Source organism: Pristis pectinata, chromosome 2, assembly GCF_009764475.1.
Source record: "Pristis pectinata isolate sPriPec2 chromosome 2, sPriPec2.1.pri, whole genome shotgun sequence".
NCBI lineage: Eukaryota > Metazoa > Chordata > Chondrichthyes > Rhinopristiformes > Pristidae > Pristis > Pristis pectinata.
The window spans coordinates 78,229,230-78,248,049 of NC_067406.1; the positions used below are offsets into that span (position 1 = coordinate 78,229,230).

Here is an 18,820-nt window from a genome sequence, read left to right on the forward strand (position 1 = left end):
ACCATTCTATAGGTTTTCACACTACTAACAAGAATTTGTATTCATACAGCAAGTACAACAGAGCAAAACATCCTAAAACTCTTGTGAAGTGTCCTATCAGCTGAAGAAAAATATAGAGCTAGGGATAATAGGACAGGTGATCAAAACACATAAAATAGAATAGGAAATCAGTTTTTGAGAGGAATTGCTGGAGCACAAGACCTGTACAGCTGAAGGCATGGCCACCAAAGTACTTCATATATACAAATTAGTATGAATTTTTTGAAAATCTGCACAGTATGCATGCATATAAAATTGTTGAGAAAAAATTCACATGAACAGAAAATTTTCAAAATTCTATTTGAAGAGTTTATAAATGCTAAGTATGTCAAAGTATGTTTTTTTTAAAAGTTAAAACTGAAAATTTTACATTTAATTAACCCTTTATAAGAACATCTCCTCAGTTAGGAATCCAGTACCAAATCAAGATGAAGCAAGAAAACTCACAAACATGATAGCATAAAGAGTGAAATATATTGCTTTCACTTCCTGACCTGGTAATACAAATGACTATATTTGAGTTCTTAGTTGATATAAAGTTCAGGTACTACAAAGTTCATGTACTGGTAATACTTACAGTCTCTCCAGCTCCTTTAGATCCTGAAAAGCTCCCCTCTCAATAGTAGTTATTTGGTTTTCCATGAGCTGTCTGTGAAGCAGATGACAGAAAATTGAAGCCATGGCATCTTAATGCAACGAACAAGCAGACAGCCATTAACACCTAGAATGACTGCATTTCAAACATTAGCAGCAGACTGTGGGCTGGCTTGTCTTTTTTCACAGCATATCGTACCCAAGTTTGAGATTTCACATCCAATTTGCTCTGCCTGCTACTGACACCTGAAACCCATCCAGTTACATGTGCGGAACTGAAAGAAAGTATGGAGTGGGGGGGAGGGGGAAGGGGGAAGGGGAAGGTCCTTTCACCATTAAAAATACATTTTAAAACATTCCTGAAAACATGCTTTGGAGTTTGGTTTCTAAGACAAAAGTAAAGAAGTAAAAGAGTGAAACTAAAGTATTTATCACGAACAGCACTTTGAAGTTATAGTACCAGGAAAACAGAGACAGGCTGCGTGAGAAGCGTTATGTTGATTATGTTTTAGAATGACAAGCTCACCAAAACTTTGATTAATAGAAACTGAATGTTTCTACTATATGTTTCTAAGAAACTTCACCTGGATAATAGGCAATTTAGGAAGTTTGTGTACCTATATGTTCCTGTTCAAATATGTGAATGTGCTAAAAAGATGAGGAATATTAATGTGTCAATTTAAGCATATTATTCATATCTTTGAGACTGCACTTAAAGTAGAATACTAGCTGTGTCACTGAAGCTATTTGCTGAGTGGTATTTTGTTGTCCTACTTACCTAAAGCTGGTGTATTCTATTATTCATTACAACTAACCACTGCAACAAAAATGTAAAATACAGGCTCAGTGTGGGCCAGTTGAGCTTGCCAAGTGTACTGTCATACTAATATTAAATCATCAAAACAGCAAGCAGCTGAATCAGGTTTTCTTGTAGCATGATGCAAGTCCCATCATAAAACTCAGGGTTCAAAATGTTAGGGTCCACAGCTGTGGGATATAGTCGTTGCAGACTCGGCCTTGTGCTAATTCATACAACACCTTGCTCTTACACTTCATTCACAAGGGACTATTAAAAGTTGCATTAAATATCAAGCTGTAATATACAAAAAAAATGAAACACTGATGGCAGAAATTGAACAGCTGGAAATAAGAAGTAGCAGAAATATAATCACAGATTGTGCAACAGAAAGATCTGGACTTACAGAACTCGCATATGTCTTAATCCTGAAAAAGCTGATTTGGTGATTCTTGTGATGTTGTTCCCATTCAAATCCCTGAAAAGAAACAATGTCAAAGTGTCTGACAATGAAGCAAGGAGAGACAACACGACAGGCTCATTATCATGTGCTGAAGCGTAACCAAGTGTGAAAACCAGAGGCCAGATCTGGGCCCAGTTATTGATACTTCACTCAGTGACACTTGAACCATTTTTAGGTCTGTCTGGAACAGTGATAAGACCAAGCCGTGTCTGCCCACCCCCACACGCCCCCTCCCAATAAAAAACCGCGCATACACCAGAAAGGGGCCGAATGCAGGAGCTGAAAATATTTGCCCAGCAGGTCATTGCCACCTTTTTGTCTCTGCATGCAAAATAAAAGGAGCCAGTGTATAACTATTGCAGAATATTTAGCACTGTGGAAGAAAATCTGAGAGTGACATTTCCATCAAAGACCCTATGATTATCTCGGGCCTCACTATTGTTGTCATTTTGGAGGCATCACCTGCCAGAGCAAGAGGTCATAGCAGCTGTCCAGGAGATACACGTTTTGGGGGAAATTGGGACCGCGGGCAAAGGAGGTGCAACATGAACGGGTTGGCGCGAGTTTCAGACTGGGGGAACGATGTGGTTGGAGGTGTTTATTAATCTGAATCATCATCAACTGACAAGCACTGCTATATAAACCTGTCTGAATCTCCGTAAGTGAACGGAAAAGACTGTAAACTGTTACCAATGTCCATCCCCCATTAAAGGGAGTTGTCATTTGCTGCATTCTGTGCAATTATGGGGTTAGAATTAATTTATAAGGGAAAGTTTATGGGAGAAGCTGCTAATGTGAGTGCTTGCTTTTATTAAAAACAAACGGAATGTGGGAAACAAAATACAGAAAACCTCACTGTCATCGAGGATTTCAAACAAATAAAAATCAGTATTCATGCAAAAGTGTGTGTGGTTTTCTGCTGCGCGCAAATGTAGACTTTGACAGCACAGCAAGCCCTTGAAATTTAATCCCATCAAGCATCTGAGACCACTTATACACTCGCTAACTAAGCTCAATAAGCGCACAATTCTTTCAAACCTACTCGGAGACTTGAACAGGACGCGGCGACTTGCACAGGACACACCGCTGAAAACCCGCGGCGTATAATCAAAGTGAAATCCCCTCGGCAGTAACTGGGGGGCGGCGGGGAGCGGGGAATGGGCGGTATGGGGCTGTTGCAAGAGGAGTTGGACCCTGGGCCGCACTCTTCCCTTTTGTAATCTGCTGCAAGATATTTTATTTAGGAGCAGTCTTGAAATGTGTCCCGTTCTGGCATTCAAAATAAAGAGCTGAGCAAGTTCGGGATGTCCACGAAACAATTTCACAGTCCCTAAGGAATTCTTTTAACTGTAACATGGAAATAGGTCCTGCTTAGCAATTAAAATTGTCTATTTTCAGGTGATCATTTCAGCCAGTTGTGTAACAAGGCGAAACCAGGGAAATTGATCAAAACCTTTCCCGGCTACCGAATTATTCTACAGAGCGTGACGGTTAGCAAGTAATAAACCCGTTTTCAAAGTGATTTCAGGATTGCAATTGGCTCTCGTTCTGTACATCTCCCAGGTGTTTGATGGTGGATCAAACAGACCAATTCATGATCACTCTGGCTCTCTGGTGTTGCAAACTCTCGGTGTCTCTCAGGCGGGCAGGTTCGAAGCCGCTTCCTGCGGTGTCCAAATCTGACACCGTGCAATGACAATGTGCATACCCTCGTGCGAATCAAAAATGCAGCGCTTAAACCAAGATTAATCCGCAAATATTTAAACGTGCCGACTTCATCGACCCCCGTGCAGGGTCCTTCCTCTCGGCTCCTGCATTAAATGTGACGCGTGAGTCGAGTCAGTTTCACACGGTGAAAGGGGCAGACATATGCTGCTCCATACCCACCCTCTGCACCACACTCAATCAGCAGGGAAAATGGCCAAGCGCCACTCTCCGTGGACTATGTCGATAATGGCGAAATTCAGAAACGAGTGCTATGTGCCAGTGATACAGCGAGCATAAATGCAATCAGCGATTGGAAGATAAAAGACTGGAAGGGCTGCTGCCAGGGGTTTGTACTTACAGTCTCTCGGTATTCCTGGGGATGCTTTTGGGAACGGAGCGCAGCCCCAGTCCATGGCAGTCCACAGCCGTCCCAGCGCAGGTACAGCGATTCGGGCAAACTTGGCCAGCAACTTCTTCCCAAGTGCTCGTCCCGATCACAAGGAGAAACCACAGGAAAATCCCCCCAAATCCAAACCCACTCATCGCTGCCATCGGGAAGAGGTAAACTTCGATTTAAAACAAAACAACACACAAACAAGGAACGTTTAAATCGAAAGCCGAAGGTGAATAAATGCGAACGGTTCGTTTCAAATCCGCCTTCCGAGAGCCACCGACCTCCTCTCCCAACTTTTTCTTTCTGTCCCAGTGCCTGGGTATTCGTGTGTGCAGAGATTTGCAGAACAGCGGTTGCTACAATCCCTGCAAACTCACCGAGGCCAGTTCCCAGACAATAACACGTATCAACAGCGCCTTTTCTATCACCACGATAGGAGGCTCCGGGTTGTGAACGAATGCAGCCAAACCAAATGAATTATCTTGTCACCGAATAGCTTCGGATCGTTCGACCACAACAGCCTGGATGATTCAACAGACGGCGCCGCATACAACGCCAGATATTGATTGCCTTTCAAGCATCCATCAAGCTGTCACTGACAGTCATGAGAATCGCTGAGGGTTTGGGTGGGGGAAGATCATACTTGCCCTAATTCAAGCACACCAGTTCTTGGCTATCACCGTGTTTAGAAATGCTTAAGTCCTGATAACCTGTCCTTTTTTTCTTCTTTTAAGTCCGGGTCCCAAGTACAACAAACAAGGAGTTCTCTTTTTTTTCCTCCTCTCTGCCTCTCCGGGAAGCTGATTGAAACCAAAATTTTGCTTTCTCTAGAAATCTCTTCGCTTTGCCCTAAACACCTGAAGGTAGGTGGGCAGTGAAACCAATGTTTGCATTGTTGCACTCTCAGCACCTATCTCTAGTTGCATCAGTCGCGACCGATGGTTGGTTTGGGTAATTTTTTTTTGCTTTGACCCCCCCGGGTGTTAAAAGCGAGGGTTAGAAGTAGCAGAGCAGCCGGGTGCTGTCACATGCTGCGAGTGAGCTGGTGCTGGTGTTGGAGCTGCAGCCTCGCCTCCGCCGCCCATCCACACTCACAACGTTGCAACATTCGCCTCGCTCGGGCACGCGCTAATGTACCCGGGCCGCTGGCCCCGCCCCTCTCCCCGCCTTCCACCCCATTGGATGCCGCACGCCGGCTCATTTGCATACGGCGGAGACGCGGTGCGGGCAACAATGGAGTGAATGAAGAGAAGTCCCAGATACTGAATGGGGCCCGTGTGTGATTGGCACAAGGAGCGTTCATTAATCAAACAGTAATCAACTGGGTTGTCTTGCTTTTTCGCTCTCTGCCGTGGCTTTCCCCTGCCTCTCTCTGTTCCATAACTGCTAAAACAGGCGAACACCCACCCCCCCCTCTCCAAAATGAGCAAACAAAAAGTCCTGGTCTGGGCGACTGTTCACTCTATCTCTGGCATGTTTCTGAAGCACGTTTCGTTGAGATTATTATTCATGTACCCCGCCCAATGTAATCCTGTTTTAGGTGCAGCTTCATTCTTAGGTGGGATGCTGCTCGATCCCTAGGTTCTGTTTACGGATGCGTTCCCCCAAGTAAGTGAATGAATTGTGACAACCCCATTCTTTTGTTTGCAAACTGCAGCCACGGGCAACGTGCGTCATTTTTCCAAGGGCGGTGCTGTGCATAAGTGACACAATGATGTCTTGTCATGCAATTAACCTCTATGTGTTTGCAAACAAAAGAAAAGTAGGTTTAACCTTTAATAAAAATCAATGTCCATCACTGTTAAATGCTATGTATGGCAGGCAGATTTACAGCACAAGGCTGTCAACAAAACGCAAAAGTTATAGCTGTATAGAAGATATAGATAGAGAATTAAGGAACTGCAGGGAGAACTAGAATACTCTTATGAACTCGTTAGATTTAGGTAGAAATTGAACTAAAAATTAAGTTCCCTCATATTTCAGTTTCTTAATACACTAGATAATTTGCCAAAGTATTGCTGAGTAAAATAGTCTCCCTTCTTTCTCCGGTTTCTTGTAGGAGCTCGGCTCACCAGCTTTATTTCACACTCAGTGATCTGTGTAATTTATATAATTGTGAGATAATAAACTGACTGGGAATGACTAAAACTCTCCCTTAGTGAAAATGGAGATCTGTTTTAAGTTTCAAGTGCAAGAGCAGGACTTCAGACGTGGAACTGCCTCTCATAAAGCAAGTATATCTAATTCAGTGTTGAAAATTATTCCACTGCAGAACAAAAAAAACTTTCCATGGCACAAAACGTTAGTCAATAGCTACACACCAAGCTAAAGGCAGTGGCAACTGTATGGTTGAGTTGTGAAGTAATTTTGCATGGTTGGAGAACACTGGTGTAAAAATCCAATTCATCAAAACAACAATTTGTGAATTATTAACTGTTATGGTAGGAATTCACTGGTCACTGGGGTGGGGTTTGGATGGGAGATGCTGTGGAGGCTCACAGGCATCTGTTTTCGGTTGTAACAGTCCCAGTGGTTTAACATCAAGCCTGTGTAAAATATTTGAATTAATTCTCAGGAGCATCCGAAAAATTGTGTCTGCCTAACCTTGTTGGATCTTTGATATACCAATATCCTAAGTGAAGCACACAATAATAGTTTAAACTTGGTAACAAGGAGGATAACAGAGAGGTTCATTGAGGGAAATGCAGCTGATGGATTTCTATAAAGTATTTGATAAAATGCCACATCTGGATTGAAGACCATAGAGTAAGAGGGGTTGTAGCAGCACGGATGGAAAATCGACTAATAGAAACCAGGGTGGCAGTGAAAAGTTGCTTTATGGACCGGAGACAAGTGTACAATGGATTTCCCCAGGGATCAGTGGTAGGATTAATGTTTTATTAATATTTATTAATGACTTAGACTTGGGTGTATAAGGCACACTTTTTAAATTTGCAAATGATGGACACACTTGGTATTGGTTTATTATTGTCACTTGTACGGAGGTACAGTGGAAAGCTTGTCTTACAAACCGATCGTACAGGTCAATTCATTACACAGTGCAGTTACATTGAGTTAGTACAGAGTGCATTGATGTAGTACAGGTAAAAACAATAACAGTACAGAGTAAAGTGTCACAGCTACAGAGAAAGTTCAGTGCAATAAGGTGCAAGGTCACAACAAGGTAGATCATGAGGTCATAGTCTATCTCATTGTATAAGGGAACTGTTCAATAGTCTTATCACAGTGGGATAGAAGCTGTCCTTCAGTCTGGTGGTATGTGCCCTCAGGTGCCTGTATTTTCTATCCGATGGAAGAGGAGAGAAGTGAGAATGTCCCAGGTGGGTAGGGTCTTTGATTATGCTGGCTGTTACACCAAGACAATGAGACGTAAAGGCAGAGTCCAAGGAGGGGAGGCTAGTGTCCATGATGCGCTGGGCTGTGTCCACAGCTCTCTGCAGCTTCTTGTGGTCTTGGGCAGAGCAATTGCCGTACCAAGCCGTGATACATCCAGATAGGATGCTTTCTATGGTGCATCAGTAAAAGTTCGTGAGAGTCAAAGGGGACAAACCAAATTTCTTTAGCCTCCTGAGAAAGTAGAGGTGCTGGTGAGCTTTCTTGACTGTGGCATCTATGTGATTTGACCAGGACAGGCTGATGGTGATGTTCACTCCCAGGAACTTGAAGCTGTCAACCCTCTTGACCTCAGCACCATTGATGTAGACAGGTGCATGTACACCGCCCCCTTTCCTGAAGTCAATGACCAGCTCTTTAGTTTTGTTGACATTGAGGGAAAGGCTGTTGTCATGACACCATTCCACTAAGCTCTCTATCTCCTTCCTGTACTCCGACTCATCGCTGTTTGAGATACGGCCTACAACAGTGGTATCATCTGCAAACTTGTAGATGGAGTTAGAGCAGGATCTGGCCACACAGTCATGAGTGTATAGAGAGTAGAGTAGAGGGCTGAGGACGCAGCCTCGTGGGGCACCAGTGTTGAGAATAATAGCTGCACGTAAATATAGTAAATTTCAAAGAAAGGCAGGTGGAATAGCTGGATAAGTAGCTGATGAAATTTAATGCTGATAAGTGTGAAGTGTTAAACTTTGGTAGGAAGAGGCAATATAAATTAGAGGGCGCAGTTCTGGAGCTGTAGTAGTAATATGTGCATAGTTCTTTGATTGAGAACATTGTTCAAAATATACATGAGAACTTGACAAGAGTAAGGAAGACATGATGAATCTTTATAAAATGCTGATTCTGATACAAATGGAGTACCCAGTTTTAGATGCCACACTTTAGGAAAGATGTAAATGCTTTGTAGAGAGTGTAGAAGAGCTTTCTAAGATGGTTCCGGAGATGAGGGACTTAGGTTACGCAAGTAGACTAGAGAAACTGTTGTTTTTCTCCTTGAACCAGAGAAAGTTGCAAGCAGATCTAATTTTAAATCATGGGGAGGGGGGGAGGTGGTACACACAAAATAGATAGAGAGAACCAAGTGTCAAGATCCAGAGGACATAGAATAAAGATAATTGGCAAACAAACTAAAAATGACAAGAGGAAAAGATTTTATGCAGTAGTGATTAGGGTCCTGAATGCACCGCTGAGGTGGATTGTGGAGGTCAATTAAGTCATAACATTGAATAGCGAGCTGAAGAAACATCTAAAAGGAAAGAATTTGCAGGGCATGGGGTGTGGGACTAGCTGGAGTGGTGTTACACAGAGGTGGTTCTGACTCAACAGACAAACTGCAACCATTCTGTGGTCCGTTTAGACTCCTAAGTTTCAAAATAAAAAGGTACTAGTTGACCTCAGAGCTGTAGGAATTCAAGTTAAAACGTGGGATGGATAACAAATTGACAGAAGGGTACAAAATAGCATATGCATGCTAAATATATTGTGGAAGAGTCGAAGATGGCAGTTGTGGTTTCCCAGTGACTGTTGTCTGACTGCGTGTGTTTTTAATTTATTCCCATGACTTAGAATCAGAAACTCATTGCACAATTGTTCAGATTTACATACTGGGATTGCTCAGAGGACAGGGCTCCACTATGATGGAATGAATTATATCAAATAGGCAAGCAGGCAGAACAATAGTATATAAAAGATAATGGGACAAGTGCAAACACCAAGATACAGTTTGTCTGCTCATTCCACATACTATGTTTATGTACAGCAGGCCAGCAATCAATAAAGACAATGGAATGATGAATTAACTTCACCAAAACAGAATATAAGTCATGTTCAAACCATATCATACTCTGCTCAGTTCACATGCAATGCACTGTGTCCAGTTCTTGCAACCAATTAATTGAGAGATATTTAAGGAGATGTGACAGTATAGGTGAGAACCATAAGGCTGCTCCCTGATCTACTGGGTTACAGAAAGAGAGACTCTCTTTTAAGGTAACACCACTCATAGCCTTAGGATATCCCTAAGTACCTAAAGTAAATGCAGAACTTCTAAAATTCAGTTACTGATGTTATGTAAGAAAAGCAGCTGACAGCTTGCACACAGCAAGTACCCACAGCACTGTGACAATAACCAGGTCATCTGTTTTATTGATGTCAACTGCAACATCAATATTTGCCAGGAGGAAAGATATTTGGGCTTTTGACGTTTGAAAAGAGGCATCTATGAGACGATCATGTTGTGGTACAAAAGATAATAAAAAGAAAGAATTAGAGCTGGGGACACAAACTCAAATTGTAAAAGTTCAATTCTGAGTTGATATCAGGAAAACCTCCTTTACACTGAGTGAATAGATTTCAAGCGAAGATCAAAACATAATTCAGTGAGGAATTCTGCGAGGTTGCACTAAGATGGGTCAAAGTGCCTTTCTCATCTATAATCAGAATGAAAGCACAGGAAACAGAAAAATCAGCAAAATACAGGCTTCATTGATATGTGGCTATAATCTGAAGTGCCAGTGGCTGTATGACAGCCACGTGCCAGGAGTCAGCGGCACTGTAATAATCTGAAAGCTCCTTTACTCAAGATCTTCTGATCAGGACTCAGACACAGTAACTACTGATCTGCAACCAGCTTTTTTTATCACTGTTGTTCTAATTGGTTTCCAACAACTCCAACTCCTGCCTTTCATTAAATGGGTCTTTGCAGACTTTGGCTGTAGAAAATATATCATTATGTAGCCATCAGATTAAGCAGCACTGGCATGGTGGTAGAAGAATGTAATAATAACCACTGTGGGACCTAATTTTATATTGGTGGTAATCAGACGACTTGTTTTTATCAAATATTTGAGTGTGTGCAATATTTCCTGAATGGAGAACTTGTACAGATTTAACAGATTAGCATCGGTTAATTTCTGCGAGTAGAATTTTAGTGGTAAAATTTATTTCATACAGCGACTGAGATTTTATGATTTTGAGAAAATAAAAAGGTTTTCTCAAAATCATTAATCCCATAAAATACAATTTTTACTTTTTTCAAAAATGTTTTCTATTTGAATTCCATATTTTCAATAATTATTCAGAATATAATGTTGTAGGGTAAAAAAAATTATCAATGTGTTTTCCTGTCTTAAATCTTGCATAATTACAAAATGTTGACAAGCAACCAAAATGTAGTTGACATGCATTTTTGTCTTTATGGTTGTGATGTGTTATTCTAGTGGCAATTATTCATTTAACATGTGATTTGACAATTTTAACAAGGTAAACCATTATGATTTATTTAATACATTCCAATAACTTGATGGACCCCAGTAACTTAAGCAAACCTTTTGCTTTGTAAAATTTTGCAACTGCTATAAAAAGGCCTTAAATTGTGCTGTAGCACATCATCATTATCCACCTGATTCCATCTTGTCATGGAGTGATGGTGCAATAATCTACCATGAGATTCCACCAGAGTACACAATTTTTCAACAGTACAGATACTTTAGTATACCCCAAGACAACCAGTCATCTATGGGCTTTTTATAGCCTAGAGTGTGTACTACATTTAGACTTAATGACCCAAAAAGTAACAACTGTTAATTATTTATTTTCAATACTTTCCATATTTTACCACATGGGGACAAGAAAAAAGAATGTATGGTAAATCATTTTTTTAGGAAGTGATTATTTTAATGAGGATATTTGATATCAAAAACATAGGTATATTTATGTTTCCACTGTGTCTATGTCTTCTCTGAAAATGTGTAATTTGTGAGTATGTGTCCCTCTGGATGTGTGCAGAGCTGTCTGTGTATTTGTGTGTTTGTCTACGTCAGCATATGTCAGTATATGTATGAGTGTGTGCATGTCTGCACACGTGTTTGCATTCACATACATGGGCCTGACCACGTGTGCATGGGAATGTGAAAATCCAAGCTCAGCAATAAAATGTTGGGTCTGCTCTGTGTTATGTATGAGATGATGGACAAAAATTGGCAGATGCTTATCTTCATATCTTCTTGGTCAGGGAATGATAAACAATTTAATCTGGTGGAAAGGAAAATAAACACTTTATTTCATTGATAATTTTCTTTTATTCAAGTGACTACTTTTTATAGAATTATTATGAGCATACTCTGCTGATCGTTTCATGTTCAGATACAAATACTTAGCTGGGTATATTCTAATAGAAAGGAGAAAACATGCTATTGTACAATAAACCAAGCCTACAAATCTACACACTTTTGAAACAAGACTATTCTATTCTGCATAGGTAACTTAAAGTGACTTGTGTGATTGATTTTGTTTTTTCCATCTTTTCTGAGACTTGCTTCTCTCCAATATCCAGATTTTCTTTATTGGAATATATCTCCACAGGGCCAGCCACACACCCATATCCTCGACTAAATGGCTAATCTTCACATGTATATCTGAACAGTGGAAGCAGCAAACTATACACCCTGGCAGTGTGTATTACCCTCAGGCCATTCATTGTGATTTATATTTCACTTCCCAAAGAGGAAATATATTTCAGACTGAAAAGTCATTGGTCCTGAAATTGTGCCATGGAATATTAACGGATGAATGTGCAATATGTTCATCTGGAATTCCGCACCGACCCCCAACCCCCATTGCTACTTCAGCGGAGATGTGATCTTATTAAAAACAAATGGGTGAATATATCTACTAAAATAGTGGAGAAAGATTTACAGACATAAAAAGTTTATCCGCTTACACAGTGATAGGGCATGGCTTTGGAAATAATAACTGCTGGGTTCCCAACATGCTTTACCACCCTCAGGCCCAACGTCTACATATTGATAGTTGCTGGATAGTGACAAGCAGTAGGAAATCCACTGAGTCATTCCCTATCCCTCAAGAGATGAAAGTAGTTACCTTTATCTGCATTTGCCATATTTGAGATCAGTCAACACAGTGCACACTGGGGATCAAACTAAAGGCATTCCTCATTTGTGTCGCTCAGTGGTTAGCATTTTTACCATCTGTAGGAAGAAGCTATTGTCAGATTTTTCTGCAAATGTGTCATAATTGATGTAGGGTTTCCCATTTCCCTGTTTAGATGTAAAATATAAAATTCAATATCAGTGCAGGTAAAATACCACCTCAATTTGCACTATGCAGTTTCAGCAATTGATCGCAGCCTGGAAGTCAACATCAACAAAAACAAACTGGGCAGGCATGGGAGTGTAGCAGTTAGCGTAACGCTTTTCAGCGCCAGCGACCTGGGTTCAATTCCAGCTGCTGTCTTTAAAGAGTTTGTACGTTCTCCCCATATCTGCATGGATTTCCTCTGGGTGCTCCAGTTTCCTCCCACAATCCAAAGACGTACAGGTTGGGAAGCTGTGGGCATGCTATGTTGGCGCTGGAAGCATGGTGACACTTGCAGGCTGCCCCTAGAACACTCTACGCAAAAGATGCATTTCACTGTGTGTTTCGATGTACACGTGACTAATAAAGAAATCTTATCTGATGCAAGACAGGACAGCATAATGGCACAGCAATTAATGCTGCTGCCTCATAGCTCCAGTAACCCGGGTTGGAACCTGCCCTGAGTGCTGTCTGTGTGGCGTTTACACATGCTTCCTGTGATTGCGTGGGCTCCCTCTGGGAGTCCTGTTTTCCTCCCATATCCCAAAGATGGGCTGACAGGTTAATTGGCCTCTGTAAATTACCCCTAATGTGAGTAAAAAGCAATGAAAGTACCAAAGGGAAGTTGATAGGCATATGAAAAAGAATGGGTTACGGGGGAATAGGACTGATGTGTTTGCTCGACTGAGAGCTGGCATGGACCCTACAGGCAGAATGGCCTCCTGTGTTGTAGTAAGGCAGAATTATTCTTCCACTCTCCCAAAACCATATGGTTGTTCATAATATGTATCTGCTAACATAAGGATGAATACTGAATGTCTCAAGAATGAAACGCATCTTAATTTCATACGTCACAGACAGGTCAATTGGTAATTGGTTTATTATTATCACGTGTACCGAGATACAGTGAAAAAGTGTGTTTTGCATGCTATCCATACAGATCATTTCACAACATAAGTACATCGAGGTAGAACAAGGGGAAAAGCAACAACAGAATACGGAATACAGTGTTACAGTTACAGAGAAAGTGCAGTGCATGTAGACTGTGAAATCCAGAGTTCATCTTTATCATACAAGAGATCCTTTCAAGAGTCTTATAACAGTGGGATAGAGGCTATCCTTGAGCCTGGTGGTGCATGTTTTCAAGCTTTTGTATTTTCTGCCCAATGGAAGACGGGAGAAGAGAGTTATTCTATCTCTGTCCCATCAGACCTATGGTGACCCTTCAAGAAAAACATTGAATTAGGGCCGGACACTGCTCTTAACCTATTGTCCTGCAAATGTCACCTCTTTCAAACATTTATCTAGCTTTGGTTACTATTGAATCTGTCTGTACAGCACATTTCAGAACAATCCTATTGATTAATGTAAGGGAATGTATCAGTAAACATCGCTATCACATCTTTCTATTGTAAAGTTAACAGACATTTGTATGAATCCAGTTATTGTTTTAAGTAAAACTTACATTTTTTTCAAATTTATTGTGCTGAGGGCAATTTATGAAATAGCAGATTTTTCACAGTGTCTTTCCATGTTTTACATTGTCCTACACAACATCTGGTATAATGTTACTGTGCAGAATTTGTCTTATAGTGAGCAGTTTTTATCACTGACAAAATATTACTTTCCAAAACTATTTCTCAGTTATGTAATTTAACAATGATCTGTTTTCTAGACAAGATCAACTCAATGCATTAAATTGTCTAATCTGTTTCGAGGATTCATATGCTAGTTAGTTACTCTTGGTTATTATAATCAATGAGCATCGTAAGGATCAATTTTGCTGTATTTCTGTCCCAATGTTTCACAGGCAGGAAGGAATTTCACAGCTTGTGCAAACACCGAATAACCAAACACTTGCTGTAAACTGTGTTTCTGCACTTCTGCAATGCTACCACATGAAACATGTCAGTGAAGCAGACACATGCTGAGATTTGCAGCATGATCATGAGTTTAGACAATATGGTGTCTATGTCATTTCTCTTAGGGTTCTGTAAATCCCTTCCCAAGAGTGGAAAAATCAGGAAAACACCCAGGCATTTAGCCCCAAAATTATAAGACTGTATCCACAACACAGAATCGCATATGAAAGCTGAATGGCTGCAACATCAGGAGCATACAAATTGGGTATAATAACCACCAGATCCAAACCTTTGTTCTATTCCCATTCTTTGATGGGTTTCACCATTTTGTTTATAAGTGAAATGAAATAAAAAATATTGAGGAAACACTTGTTATATGTTTATCAATTGGAAAAATGTAAAAAAAATGACATTTCATGATGATAGTTTACAGTTATTTTAACACCTATTCTGGATCTCAGTTTTCCTGGAAACATCTGAACAATGGAGGAGAATTGCAGACTTTTGAGTTGGCCAATGGGCCCCTCACGTCTGCTCCTGATCTTTCACTTCACTGCCACTTTCTTGCACTAACTGTGTACCTCTTGATTAATATTCCAAAATATGTGCATCTCCGCCTTAAATGTACTCAGCCTCTTAAGCCTCCACAGCCCTCCCAGATAGCAAATTCCAAAGGTTCACTATCTTCTGGGTGAAGAAATTTAAGTATTGAATAGCCTTAGTTTGTATCTTATATTGGAACATCTGGTTCTGGACATTTAAGCAAGGGAAATTATCATCCCTGTATCTACTCTGTCAAACCCTGTAAGAATTTTGTATCTTGCAATGAGATCACCTCTTATTTTAAACTCTTGAGAACATAGACATAGTGTGCTTATTAGGGATACCCATGCCTGCATCTCAGGAATCAATCTGGTGAACCTTTGTCATACTCCTTTTATCACTCCTAAGGAAGGGAGGTCAGACTTGTATAGAGTATTAACTAGTGCCCTATATAAATACAGTAAAATGTCTTTATTCTTCTTTTGATATCCTCTGGCAATGAATGCTAACAGTCCATTTGCCTTCCTCATTGCCTGTGTTACCTGCACATTAGCTTTCAGTAATTTATGTACAAGGGCATGCAGGTCCTATGAAAGCAAACACCTTTCACTCTCACCATTTAAAAAAGTACTCCATTTTCCACTTTTGTCTACCAAAGCAAATTATCTCATATTTTTCCACACTATATTCTATGATGAATGTATTTGTGCTATTTGTTGCTCTAAAATTGCTTTGTTGTTTTTCTGCAAATAAAAACTAAGATCCTTGCCATTCCATGGTTTCATTAGTGCTGCTTTCTGGTGCACAGAGATGTAGGAATTTGCATACAATGATCAACAAGATTGTATGAATCAAAAGGAAACATGCTCAAATTGATGAATATAAATGAGTTTCACTTTAATTGTAACACACCCTGTTTAGTCTACACAGTCGGATCAGTGTTGCATGAATTTTACTTGTTAGATACTAAGTTGATTTCTTGGGTGGGGAGATTGCTTTATTGATGAGTTATTAAGTGACCACTGGCACTTACATCAGTGTTTTCCTATTCCAGTGAATACAGCAGGAACAAGAATGGGAATGCTAAGGCCGGTCTACATCAAATAAATCACTTAGAATTTTACCTGTCTTCAACCATGTCCATCTTAGTCACTTGCAACATATACAGGACCACTATACAATCATGTACAATCTGCAGAATCTTCTGATCCAGTAGGTTTACTTAGCAATATACTTGCTACTATTACCAAGGCAGGCCAATTTTGACTGCCTGCGGAGTACGTTTGTTTTCTTTTTGTAGCTTTTCAAATTCCAATGTAACTTAACACCATAACTGGCTTTTGCCGCACAGCCTCCAACATTACCACACCGCAGGCGGATCATGAGAAAGGAAATGTATAAAACACTTTCCAAATAGATTTTCAAACAGATTAGTGGTTCAATCCGCACAGAGGATGAGTGTATGAATGTCAGCTTTGAGTGGCTGCTGTCTCAGTAAGTCGATCATGCCAGTGCTTGGCTTGCCCATTAGGTGGAGTACTTTATACCAACTGCATGTCCCACCCCTGAGGGAGAAGAAAAACTATTGGGACTGATTCCATCTGCAGCAAAGCCACAGCTTATGACAGCCAAATATCAGCTGCAATTTCAGATAACCATGAATGCCACAGTCACATGGAGCCCAGACATAAATTCTAAATTGGTTCCGACTATCCTCAACAATTTTAGTGAGTCACTAACTGCGCATTGATCAGATGTTTACAAGCCCAGGGATTATCAAGTCATTTTGTACAACATACTTAAAGAATTGGGGTTAGGAGAGGTGATGTAAAAAGAGCTCTCAAGCAAAATGATGCAGTTGGGAGGTAACATAGAATGTACGAACAGTGCTAAGCATATCATCACTCCAACATTTCAGATCCAGGAAATCTAATAGGGATAGAAGCAGAGGGAAAAGATCATCTGAATCCAAACAATCTGATGTGGTAACTGTTGCAGGGGTTGTAGTCTCATGATAGGAAAATGAGGGAAAGGTCTGGAACAGATAAAGCCTAAATGTTCCTTGTAGTGCTTGAAGGTGCACACTGTACACTTGAATGCTCTCCTCTCAGTTATGGTCACCAGGGAGAAAACTGGCTTCCCTCTGTTAAAATAGTAGCTTGTCCCAATTATATCATGAGTCACCAAACTTCAGAGTTAAACAGGACCTCCACTGGTTTAAAGCAGGCCATGACCCATGTAGGATGTGTTAAAACTGAAAACACTGAGACCTGGGCATTGACAACCTCAGACAAGTGGATCTGGATTTTATCTGCCTACCTGTCAGGTGAGTAGAATTAAACACTTCCTAAATGTAACACTCATGATGACTTTGGAAAGGCTGGGTAAATCAGACTTTGTTACAATCCTGGCAAAGTAACAAACAAGGCAGCAAGGACTAAAATGAGGATGGGGGTAGGCAGAGTGAGGGGAAGGTGATGGTTGGGGGAGGGTTGGAGGGGAGTTGTGGTGGTGTAAGGACAATTGAGGAAAAGAAGAGGATGAAGCGAAGTTGAGCCTTCTCAGCTTTCTCATTGCTCTTTTCTCTCCCAGGACAAGATTGTCATTTGCTTTTCTCTTGTGCTCTCGGATTTCCTTGCACTTCAATGATTCCTGAACTGAGAGCACAGCTAAGAGCCAACATTTGCCTCTTCCTGCTGGTGCCTGTGGTCCACCATTATATGGTCATGGGATTGGCATCGTTAAACTTATTACAGAGTTTATTTTGTGCAGTACTTCACCTGCCTTCGCCAGCTTCTCCAGACTACCTGGAACATATTCAGGAGTCACTACACTGATCTCATGGAGAGATACCTCAACTTCCAGCCCTAGTGCATTGCACCAGTCTAACATGGCACTAGCTCTCTGATGATGACATTAAGATGTTTCTAACGAGAGAGGAATCAAGCCATTTAACTTAACATAACTGAGATATTTTCTCCTGAGGTCTGCAGGCAACTCATTCTGAGAATTAGAAACATCCCTAAAAGCACATTTTTTAAAGAAAGTTTTAGTTTCATTCTGTCTAATTCAAACCGGATAGTTCAAGCAAAATCATTGTAGAAAATTATTGAAGAAAATATTGTGGGCAGTCAGTCCAAAGTGCAATGTAAAGCATCCCCAGATTCCTTTAGTTTGAAGTTGCAAGGAACCCTGGTAACTCTGATTAAAACTAGGGTAGGATTCCACCACTATCAAATAAACTCTGCCAGGTCTTGCATATAGGTTGGAAATTCCCACAGTCTCCTCTGGGGATGAGGTTTATTCTGCTCTGTGCAAGGCTACTCATGTCAATAAGTGAACAGCCAAAGGCAAGAGTTGCCTATGATCAGAATCCCAGATTTCTCAGCCCATCAGAGAGAGACCTAGTGAACAAGAACATAAGAGAATAGGAGTAGGAGTAGGAGTAAGTCACGAGGCCCCTCCAGCCTGCCCTGCTGTTCAGTATGATCATGGCCTGATCTATGCTGGTCTCAACTTTTCTTCAGTACCAGTTCCCCATAAAGCTTTGGGCAATGGGGTAATGAGTTGAGCCCTAGGTCAGTGAGGTTTAGACCAGAGAAGAACATAAGGAAAGTCATTTTAATGAGTTTTATTATTGAGAAAGCTGAATGGGCAGTGATAATGGAATTTTCACCAGTGGGAGAGTCTCCAACAAGGGGACCTAACTATACGACAAGGGGCATGTCTTTTAAAACTGAGGTACTTAGAAATTTCTTCTTGCAGAGAGCGGTGAACCTCTAGAATTCTCTGTCTCTCTGGTGGAAGCTGGATCATTTGAAGTAGTATTTAAAGTAGAGGTGGGTAAATATTCAATAGATCTTGGAATAGAGGGGTGTGGAGAAATGGCACAGAAGAGGAGTTGAGGCCAG

The 18,820-nt window shown here is 40.8% G+C and overlaps 1 protein-coding gene across 7 annotated transcripts in view; it reads right to left on the reverse strand.

The window, feature by feature from the left end:
* The window catches only part of slit2 (slit homolog 2 (Drosophila)), a 369,641-nt gene extending 364,446 nt beyond the window's left edge, over positions 1-5,195 (reverse strand). For 3 of the 7 annotated variants that reach the window (XM_052037413.1, XM_052037405.1, XM_052037396.1), the window contains exons 1-3: positions 3,958-5,192; positions 1,836-1,907; positions 617-688 (exon numbers count right to left, since the gene is read on the reverse strand). In XM_052037413.1, coding sequence (XP_051893373.1) covers positions 617-688; positions 1,836-1,907; positions 3,958-4,151 — 338 coding nt within the window. In that variant the 5' untranslated portion in view covers positions 4,152-5,192. Of the gene's footprint in view, positions 1-616; positions 689-1,835; positions 1,908-3,957 lie in introns of all 7 variants that reach the window. The other 4 variants (XM_052037389.1, XM_052037420.1, XM_052037437.1 and 1 more) reach the window with 4 other exon arrangements.
* Between the last annotated feature and the right edge of the window lie 13,625 nt (positions 5,196-18,820).